Here is a 10,137-nt window from a genome sequence, read left to right on the forward strand (position 1 = left end):
AGAGGAAATAAAAGTAACCTAGTACTTTCAGAGGAAGCTCAGAAACCTGGGAACTAGTTTTCTGGAACAGAAAACAGCTTAGCCCAAGTCAGTGCAAACAGAAAGAGAGAAGTTCCCTGTTTGATCTCAGCAGTGGGTTTAGGCTGACACAGGTCTGGGAGGAACCAGGAGAGATGGACAAAGCCTCTTTGCCAGGTGAAGGGCTATGCCAGCCCCTGGACAGGAGGGATGTGTGCATGGATATGGATGCACTCTCAAGCTCACAGGTCTGTGCTTATCAGCATGGGCTGTCCCTCAAGTCACCTCCTGTCCTCAACTTTGCAGTTTTATGTCCAATTTCATCATGGCTTTCCCCTCCTACTCATCCCACTCCTGTCTCCAGGCCCCTAGTGGATGTCTTCCCAGTTTCTGCCCAGTCTTGCTGAGAGTTCTTAGCTATTGGATTTCTCCCCACCTTGACTCTGTGGTGGCAGCAGGCAGAAAGCCAGAGCAGTGTCTCAGGAAATAAATGGATATGCCTGAGATAAATGACAGAATCCTACTTTTCTAGAGCAGGACAGGGACTGGCCACAGCAGCAGGAGGCACTGGGAGAAGAGAAGCTGGATCCTGGACCCATGGGGGTTGTTGGGGATGTTTGTACCTGCAGGGCTGGAGCAGAGCAGTGTCAGCACTGAGGACCTGCTGCTCTTGCCACCTCTGCTTGACGACAGTGGCTTTAAGCTGGGTCTGTGAGCTGGGTGGGCTGTGCTGGGGGAATGGACGAGCTGATCACGCTGATTCCTCGTGGCAGGGCCAGCAATTTCACCTGGAGGGACAAGGAACCTCTGCACAGCAAAACTACTGCAGCAGCCAGCCAGCCCCAGCAGCCTCCAGCACCCCCTGCCAGCTGGAGCCTCTCCCCAAGGGCTGCCAGGCTCCAGGCACAGCAAGGGAATGAGGAGGGGCAGGAGGAGCAGGGGCAGCAGGGGCTCAGCTTCAAATGCCTCCGTTCTTTCCGACACAAGATCAGTGAGGACAACTGGAGGAGGCCACAGGGCCCAAGCCTTGAGCCTGGCAGCGAGGTAAGCTCTGGGGGCAGCTCAGGGGTGGCAGGTGGGTGCCCAGGGGCAGGCAGGGAGCCATACAGGCTGGCTCAGGGCTTGGGGGTCACATCTCTGCCCAGGAGACTGAGCCCTTCTTCCCATGCAGGAACCAGAGGAAAAGAAAATAGCTCTGGAGCTGCTGGAGACAGAACAGGCTTATGTCAATCGCCTCCACCTCCTCGACCAGGTGAGCAGAGGGACCCATGAAAGGACCTTTGGACAGAGTGAAGCTGTGCAAATGAGAGCCACGTGGGCTGCTGGTCTTTATGGCCAGAGACAAGGGAGCACCCTTGTCCCAGCAAAGCCTTCCATCACCCTAACTTCTCTCTTGCAGCCTCGGATTTCTCTCCTGCAGTCAGCCCTTCTTACTGAGTGATATGCCAGTCTCAGAGAGGGAATGGATCCTCAAGCCTCTTCCAGAACCTTTTTATTCACCCTTCTTTCTTCTAGGTATTCTATACAGAGCTGATGAGAGAAGCCAAAACTGGGAAGACTGTCCCAGAGGAGGTGGTGAAAATGATCTTTTCCAACATCTCTTCCATCTACCAGTTCCATGCCAATTTCTTCCTGCCAGAGCTGCGGAAACGCATGGAAGATTGGTGAGCTGCAGGAGGGAAGGACAGGACACCTGGGATGCTTGGCCAGAACTTGGGAAGCAGTGCTGGCTTTGGACTCCCACCAGAACCAGAGTTCAGCCTGTTTTGCTCCAAATGTCTTTGAGCTGGGAAGCACTTCGTTAAAACACTGAATTTCTGAAAAGGGTTGTGACATCTCAAGTGGGTTGGGGATGTGCCAGGTGTGAACAGGCCAGGCTGGCTGCAAACTGGGGATATTCTCATTCTGGAGAGCAGGAAGTTGTGCTGGGATGTAGCAGGCTGCAGCAGTAAAAACCTCTGTCCTCTAGCTCGACTTGATCCCTCACTGTCTGTCTGCCCCGACAGACTGGGGAAGCTGCTGGTTTGTGGTTCCCTCCTGCAGGAACCGCAACCCCCGGATTGGGGATGTGATCCAGAAACTCGCACCGTTCCTCAAGATGTATGGTGAATACGTGAAGAACTTCGACAAGGCTGTGGAGCTCATCACTGTCTGGTCAGAGAAATCACCACCCTTCCAGGAGGTCATTGCTGATATCCAGGTAACAGGCCACGGCAGGATGGGACTGCAGCAGTGCCCCCCAAAATCTCCTTGCAAGGGGGAAGCAGCAGAGGGTGGGAACTGTGTTGGTCACTGTTTCACTCTCCCTGCCTGCTGTCTCTCCCCAGAAGAGGAAGGTCTGTGCTAACCTAACGCTGCAGCACCACATGCTGGAACCTGTGCAGAGGATCCCACGCTACGAACTCCTCCTGAAAGATTATGTCAGGAAACTCCCACCCAAGTCCCCTGACCGGGGTGATGCTGAGAGTAAGAGCTCTGCCAGGCTCCTGCTGTGGGGAGTGGCAGGGTGGGTTTGTAGGGGAAATAACTACCCCTGGTGTTGTGCATGGGCATCAGGATACCTGGATTCCCTCACCAGCTGCCCTGTGCCCTTGGATAAACTTCTCAGTCTGAGCTTTTTCTAGCAGGGAGAGGGATTAATCTGCCCTTTCAGGGACAGTGGGGAAGGTGGGTGGTGTTTCAGGGTGAGGGTGGTCCCTTCAGAGCATCACCCAGAGAGACCAGCAGTGGCCAGGGGAGCTCTCAGACCCTTGTGGATAACTCAGTTGCCAGTCCTGCTGGGATGGGGGGATACAGGAGCTGTCTGGCTGTCCCTTAGGACCCCACCAGGCCACACCACACAGTCAGGCCAGACTCACACGTTTGTGCAGCGTTTTGGGGCCGTTCAGACTGTGTCCAAGGGAGGGCAGCAGCCACCACACACCACCTCTGTGAAGGACAGAACCAGCAGCTGCCTCCCACAGCTCCAGAGCAGGTGTTTAGCTTTCACCCTGTCTCTTCTCATTCCAGAGGCCCTGGAGATGATTTTTATGGTGGCCAAGCACTCCAATGCAGCTATCGCCGAGATGGTGAGTGCCTGTGCCCCTAGCAGTGCTCTGCAGTTCACAGCACAGGACCCTGAATGGGACAGGAGCACTGTGGGTTCATCAGAGGAGTTTAGACCCTGCTCTTGATGCCTCACCCCATCACCCTGAGCCTGGGGGGTTTGTAACATCATGTCTGTAACATCAGCCATGATGTGAAGGTTGTTCAAGGCTGGGAGCTGCTCTCAAAGAGGAGTCTGGGCTGGGAGAGCTGTGCTACCTCTCCCAGAACTCAGCCTGGAAGTTAGGGATGGAGGGGACCCAGCAATGACAAGTTTGTGACTGCTCAGCAACCCACAAAAAACAGGTTCCTCTGCCTTCCCCAGGAACGGCTGCAGAATCTCTGGGTGGTCTATCAGCGTCTGGGCCTTGAGAATGACATTGTGGATCCCTCCAATGAGCTGATCAAGGAGGGACCCATCCAAAAAATCTCCACCCGCAACAACAGTACATCGGAGAAGTACCTGTTCCTGGTGGGATGCTCAAGGGAAGGGGAGGGAACAGATTAAATGGGAATGGAGAGTGGGACAGCACAGTCTGTCCAGGGTATTGCTGGGTCATCGCTACAGAGGGGATGAACTCAGAGCTGGGATGTTTGACCCTGCTGAGTGCAGGGCACCCTGTGCAGGGCTCTGTGTTGGGAACCTGCTGATCCCATGGGCACAGCCCTGGGAGAGGTCACCCTCCCAGAGTTCAGGGTGGGAGAGGGCTGGGGCAGAAGCAGTGACATTTTAGACTGGATCCTTCCCAAGGACCAGCTCAGCCCTGGGGGATGAAGGACCCCACATCCCAGGGAAGCCCCCAGCTTGGAACAGGCATGTGCTGGGCTCCAACCTACCCTCTTCCCCCTCCCAGTTCAACAACATGCTCCTGTACTGCGTGCCCAAGGTCATCCAGGTGGGCGCCGAGTTCCAGGTCCACCACCGCATCGACGTCGACGGCATGAAGGTCAGGCAGGCCTTGTCTTTGTGCTGCCCCCAGACCCTGGCCCCTCCAAAACCACCCAGCTTTGGGGTGTGATATGGCTGCTGGCCCACACTTCCTTGGAAAGGAAGGAGAAGCTGGAGCCAGGGGTGGCTTTGTGGGTAACAACTGGTTGGTATGGTCTGATCCTGTGAAATGCCAGTGAAATCTTGTGCATGTGGGACCTGACAGCTTGTGCCAAGGGGAAGTCCCAGTGCCCTATATCATAGGGGAAGGTCTCTGTGTGGAGGTGGGTTCAACTCCACATCCTTTCTCTGGTCTCTCTCAGGTGCGGGAGCTGAACGACACAGAGTTCCCTCACACCTTCCTGGTCTCGGGAAAGCAGAGGACACTGGAGCTGCAAGCTAGGTAAGGGGAGGGATGATGGTCCTGAAGAACCTCAGGGAGGAGGGACAACAGCTTATCCATCTCCATTTTGTACCCAGGTCTGGGGAGGAGATGGACGCCTGGATCAAGGTACCACTGAGTGCTGGAGACACAGCATGTTGTGCTCATCCCAGCGGGATGCCCTGAGTTCAGGGCAGCTCCCGACTGCTCTCCAGCCCTGCCTTCCCCTCTAGGCCTTCCAGGATGCCATTGACAGGAAGGAGAAGAGGAGTGAGACTTTTAAGACAGCAGTGCATGGTCTGGACACAGACACCCCTGCATTAAAGGTAACCCTCCTGCTCTCCCCATGCCCCACCTGCCTCTAAAACCCCTCAGGGTAAGCCCATCTTGCTGTGCCTCAGTTTCCCTAGCTACACTGAGCTGAGGGGAGGCTGCAGATGGGAAGAAGAGCTGAGGAGGGGAAGGGGTGAGAGCAGAGGGGCTGGGACCATGCAGACCATGGCTGGCCAGCCCCAGTGATGCAGCCTGCCACCCTCAGACAGAGGAGCTGGGCCGCCGAGCTCCACAGTGGGTGAGAGACAACCTGGTGACCATGTGCATGCGCTGCAAGGAGCCCTTCAACGCCATCACCCGCCGGAGACACCACTGCCGAGCCTGTGGATATGTGAGCCACCCTGTCCCCACCTGCCCTCCCTCCTGGCACATCCAGATGGCTGCTGGGGCAGGAGCACACCTCTCCTACACCTTACATCACTTTCCCCAGGCTGCTCCCATCCCTCAGCTCCTCCTGGAGCTGTCCCTGGGATCCCCCAGTCTCACCAGTGTCCCTGTCTGGTGGTTGCAGGTGGTTTGTGCTCGCTGCTCTGACTACAAGGCAGAGCTGCAGTATGATGGGAACCGCCTGAGCCGTGTCTGCCAGGAGTGTTACGTCTTCCTGACAGGCCACGTGGTGGTTGAGGACCGGGAAGAGAAGCACAAAGGCATCCTGGAGGTGAGCCCTGCCCCTCTCTGCCCAGCCTCCCCATGTCCTGAGCCTCTGTCCCTCTGAGCTCTGCCACCTGCCATGGTCCCCAGACTTGTGCCATGCACCTGAGCATACACCTGCAGCAGTCAGTGAGTGCATGTGCTGAGCATCCTCCTTCCTGCTCCAAGCCCTGGGACAAGACCTCCAGGGCTCCCTTCACCATGAGATCTCAGCAGCACCCTCACATCCAGGACTGTCCCTCACCTGCAGCTGCTTTTGGGGGTTTTGTGGAGTGGGTAGGGAATTCCACAGGAAATGGCCTTGGCTTGGTGCCCTTTCTGCCTCCCACACTGGGTGTTGTTTTTTTGGCAGAAAGGAGCTGCAGAGGTATCAAGCAGGAGTTTGCTCTGCAGTTCCCTGCAGCTGCTGGACAAGAATGGCAAGGGAGGCACGAGGGGCTGGTTTGTGATCCCACAGGATGATCCCCTCGTGCTGTATGTCTATGCAGCCCCCCAGGTAAGGCTGGGCACCTGCAAGGGACCTCCCCCTGTGCCCATCCCCTGCCTCCCACCACTGTCTGTTCTTGGCAGGATGTCCGTGCCCACACCTCCATCCCCCTGCTGGGCTACCAGGTGAGGGACCCCCGCCACCCCTTCCAGCTGGCACAGTCCCGGCAGGTGTACACCTTTGTGGCTGATACTGCCGAGCTGAAACAGCGCTGGATGAGAGCCATGACACGTGCTGCCATGGGCATCACAGACCTGGAGGAGGAGGAGGAGGAGGATGCAGACCCGTGTGACGGAGCAGAGTGAGACCATACCCACACCGGGACTGCCCAGTGGGTTCACCGCTGGCTTTGGGCAGCCCCCCGACACCTCTGCATATTTTCATCATGAAAAGGACAAGGTGGGGGCGCATTTGCCACCACACGGACGATGTGGATGCCCCTTCCCCTCTCTCCTCGCTCTGCGCAGTGGGCAGAGCCGGTGGAGGTCCCGAGCTGCAGTTCCTGCTGCGGCCACGCGAGGGCAGCAGAGCCTCGTCCCTGCTCCAGCCCAGGTCCTAGAGCATCTGCAGGATTGGGACTGAGATAAATCCTACCTTGATCCACCTCTGCAGCCCAAGGAGCCTTTTTGGGGGGTGTATTTTCCGGAGCACCCCGGTGGGATTGTCCCCGGGGCTCCACATCGCTGTATCTGTCACCAGCCCCAAGCTGATGCCCTGCAGGGACTTTGCTTGTCATCCTCACAGCTCAGGGTGCTGGACTCAGGATGTCCCTCCTCCAGCCTGTCCCCACTCATGGACTCTCACTGCTGCACTGTGTGGGGGTACCCCTTAAGCACAGACACCCCTCACCTGTGTCACTGAGCCAATCCACCCTCCTGCCCTTCCCAGACTTTCCCTGCACTTCATCCTGCCCACAGGCACCTTCCACCCTTGTACCTCCCTCAGTAACTTATTTCCTGGGGTAAGATGCTCTGGGACAAGGTTAGGTCTACACAGGTGCTGCTGTGATGATGGGGAGACACAGGGAACTCCCCTCTCCATCATCAGCATAATGAGCACCCTTGGTCATTTCACACAGCACTGTAGGCTGCAGCACACATTTTTCTCTCTGTATCCTCTTTAGTTCCCAAAAAATGTTGCCCAGGCAGAAACTGCCATTTCTGAGCCTACCAGGGACTGAAGTGGGATGTCCCATGCATGGAGCTGGAGAAACCCACAATCCCTGGCAGGCAGGGTTTGCTGCCTGTGCCTGGACACAGCAGCTCCAGCACAGAACCCTGGGCAGAAACAGATCCATGGAGAGCAGGAAGGGAAGGGACTTGGAGCATAATGCTGCACATGGGACAACACTTGGGGAATAAAGCCATCACCACCCTGGGGGCCTTTGGGGAGCCTGGAAAAAGCTGTGAGTGTTGTCCTTCTTCAATCTTCCCAGCTCAGCTCATCCCAGGAAAGGGCAAACTTGGTTGCTTTATCTTCTCAACTTAAGACATACAAGGGGGAGAAGAGCTGAATGTTGGTGTGAGAGCTCTGCCAAGGCAGTTACCCCTCAGGGTGCCACCCAGCACGGGACTGAGCACAGAAGCAAACAGTGCAGGGTTTTCCACCCCAAAACAGCCCTCACCTCCCACCACTGCCTCGTGGGAAGGGGAAACCCCAGCAGCCCTGGAAAAGCCAGGGAGCACAGGGTGCTGCTGTGGGGAAGGAGTGAGCAAGGGGAAGCCCGCGGGGCTGGAAGGTTCTGCGTTGTAGCCTTCCGCCTTGGCGTCACCTCTGTGTCAATGAGGAACAAAACAAGCCCAGAGCAGGGAGCTGCCCTCAGCCCGCGGCTCATGAATGGGCCTAAGAATAGATTTCCTGTTTACCCAGCGAGGAATTGCTCCAGGGGCAGAGGGCACCTGGGGGCTATTTTTACCAGCTCCTGCCCTCCTACCTCCTGACCCCTGTGTTCTGCCCTGTAGGAGCTGTGACACCTTCGGGTACCACTGCCCCACTTCCCTCCTGACACCCATCACCCCCCAGGCACCACTGCCTTACCTCCCTCCCAACCCTCAGCGCCCCCAGGGACCACTGTCCCATCTCCCTCCCAACCCTCAGCACCCCCAGGGACCACTGCCCCACCTCCCTCCTGACCCCAGCATGCCCAGGGATCATTGTTCCATCTCTCTCCTGACCCCAGCACCCCCAGAGACCACTACCCCTCTGCAGCATCCATGTGTGCCATGGGAAGAGGCTGCCAAGAGGAGAGGTGGCTGAGGGATGAAGAGGGTGACAGGGCACCAGGGAAGGTCAGTGCCATGGCTTTGGCATTTTGCTGTCTCCAAAAATGGGACGACAGCATCATTCCCCAAAACAGGCTGGTGGGAGGTGGAACTTACAGGAGGCATTCATGCTCTACCACATTTCCTAGGAAAAAAAGGAGGTTTTTGCACCCACAGTGAACACTCTGATGAATTTTCTCTCCCCACCCCTTCTCAGCCCATGGGTTGTGCTACAGCAATGGTCAAGTGAAGCAGTTTGGCCTCTTGGCTCCACAGCAGAAAGTGAAACCCCATGCAGAAGTCACAGTTTCCTATTCTCAAGAATGGGGAAGGCTCAGAGGCCACTTACCGGAATCCCCCACAGCCCTCCCCAACACCTCTTCTTGTAAGCACTGACCAAAATACACTGTGAAACCCACAGGTCGCTGCGCTGGTGGCCAGGACACCCAGCACTGAGAGCACCCAGCCTGTGGCCAAGGGGAGCATGTGTCTGTACAGCTGCTGCTTTGCAGAGGTTTCATTGTCCCATGCTCATCCCAAACCCCCCTGGGTACTGCAGCCCCATCCACGCTGTGGGAAGGGAGATGCAGAGGGGTTCAAGGGCATGAGTGAGCAGAAAAGTGGCCAAGAGGGACACAGACAAGGAGGGAGTGCATTATGGTCCTCCCTGCAGAGCTCGGAGCAGTGCAATCTCCCCCTGCTCCCCCAGGAAGGGGCTCAGCATGGCCTGGGGGTGGTTCCCCCACATGCCCCCTGAATGTGGGGTGGGATTGGGAGCATATGGGCCTATAGAGCCCAACATTCCCTGCCTGCAGGGCTGCTCTGGGAGCTGCTCTGTGGGATGTGGGCAGGAACAGGCTCTATAGGAGGCTTCTCTACAGGATAGGCATCCCCCTCTATAGGGACTGCTCCATTGGGTGTATTCCCTTGTTCCTTACTGCAGGTCCCTCTGCACTCTGCTACATGGGATGGGATTTTGTGCTCTTCTTTAGGTGTCTGCATCACTGGGGCAGCAACTCTTGCTGTGTAACACCTGGGCCTGAGGTTATATGGGAGCTGAGCTCCATAGGGGCCAGCCCCCCACAGTGGGGACTCTTTGGTCTGTAGGTGTTGAGTTCCACAGGTGTGTTCCCTGTGTTCTGCCCTGTAGGAGCTGTGACCCACAAGGTCCCTGCTCCACGATGCCTGCAGGGACATCTGTGGGACAGCAGAGCCCTTGCTGTGGGATTTGGGGCAACTCAGCCCTCACTGAGGTGCTGGGGCTGAGCAGGCAAAAGCTGCAGCAGCACAACCTCTGCTCACCAAGCAGCCTCTGCAGCCCACCAGGGCTCCCACTGCTCCTGCCAAGCAATTTAAATAACAAATACACACAGGCCAAAAGCAGCTACATCACAGCCCTGCACCGGAGCATCACTTCTCGCTGTGCCTGGGGCTGCCCCACGTCCCTTGAGGCTGGGGGAACCCCCTGGGTGGGAAGATTTAAGGACAGAGATGAGACTAAGGACGCAAAATACCTTTGATCCCCCCCTGAAAAAAAATAAAACGAACTACAGCCAGGATTGTGTAGCCTTAGGACTGGGGTATCCCCATCACCCCAGGGTCCACCTCGCTGCATCCCTTTCACATCTCACTGGCAGGATCTGCTGTCGAGGTGTCCCCATGCTTGGGGGAGCTTTGGGAAGGGGACAGCCCTTTTTGGGGCCGGCAAGGGGCGTTTCGTGCTTCTGCAAAGCAGGTCGTGCATCCATCCCTGCTCTGGCCAGGCAGGAGGTGTTTCCCGGTGTCGCAGGAATTTGCTGTTTGCGCCAGTGTTGGGGGAAGGAAAAGGGGGGAAAAGGGAGTGAATGAGTTGTTATTATTGAATTTGATTTTCCTGCCTCCATCCAGGAATCTCTGCAATGTGCCGGCTGCTCCCAGGGAGGCTGGGGTGGCCGTGAGTCAGTGCTGCCGCTGGAACGTGACTCAGTCCTGCTGCTCTCCCGGCAGGGACTTG

The 10,137-nt window shown here is 56.9% G+C and overlaps 1 protein-coding gene across 1 annotated transcript; it reads left to right on the forward strand.

Annotated features, from left to right (window-relative positions):
* The first annotated feature begins 756 nt into the window (after positions 1-756).
* FGD2 (FYVE, RhoGEF and PH domain containing 2) lies at positions 757-6,188 on the forward strand. The gene is made up of 15 exons (XM_009071795.1): positions 757-1,062; positions 1,190-1,270; positions 1,534-1,682; positions 2,062-2,218; positions 2,346-2,484; positions 3,028-3,086; positions 3,428-3,574; positions 3,957-4,049; positions 4,354-4,433; positions 4,511-4,541; positions 4,646-4,738; positions 4,951-5,076; positions 5,257-5,403; positions 5,749-5,892; positions 5,967-6,188. Exons 1-15 carry the CDS (start codon positions 757-759, stop codon positions 6,186-6,188), a joined length of 1,974 nt encoding a protein of 657 aa, XP_009070043.1.
* The last annotated feature ends 3,949 nt before the right edge of the window (positions 6,189-10,137 follow it).

The sequence above is a fragment of the Acanthisitta chloris genome, unplaced genomic scaffold (genome assembly GCF_000695815.1).
Source record: "Acanthisitta chloris isolate BGI_N310 unplaced genomic scaffold, ASM69581v1 scaffold15693, whole genome shotgun sequence".
Classification (NCBI taxonomy): domain Eukaryota; kingdom Metazoa; phylum Chordata; class Aves; order Passeriformes; family Acanthisittidae; genus Acanthisitta; species Acanthisitta chloris.

Excerpts from the sequence above, each read along its gene's own strand:
- FGD2 (XM_009071795.1), top strand. The coding sequence starts at position 757 with ATGGACGAGCTGATCACGCTGATTCCTCGTGGCAGGGCCAGCAATTTC. Across the intron at positions 2,219-2,345 it reads AGGTCATTGCTGATATCCAG|AAGAGGAAGGTCTGTGCTAA; the intron begins GTAACAGGCCAC and ends GTCTCTCCCCAG. Across the intron at positions 5,404-5,748 it reads AGCACAAAGGCATCCTGGAG|AAAGGAGCTGCAGAGGTATC; the intron begins GTGAGCCCTGCC and ends TTTTTTTGGCAG.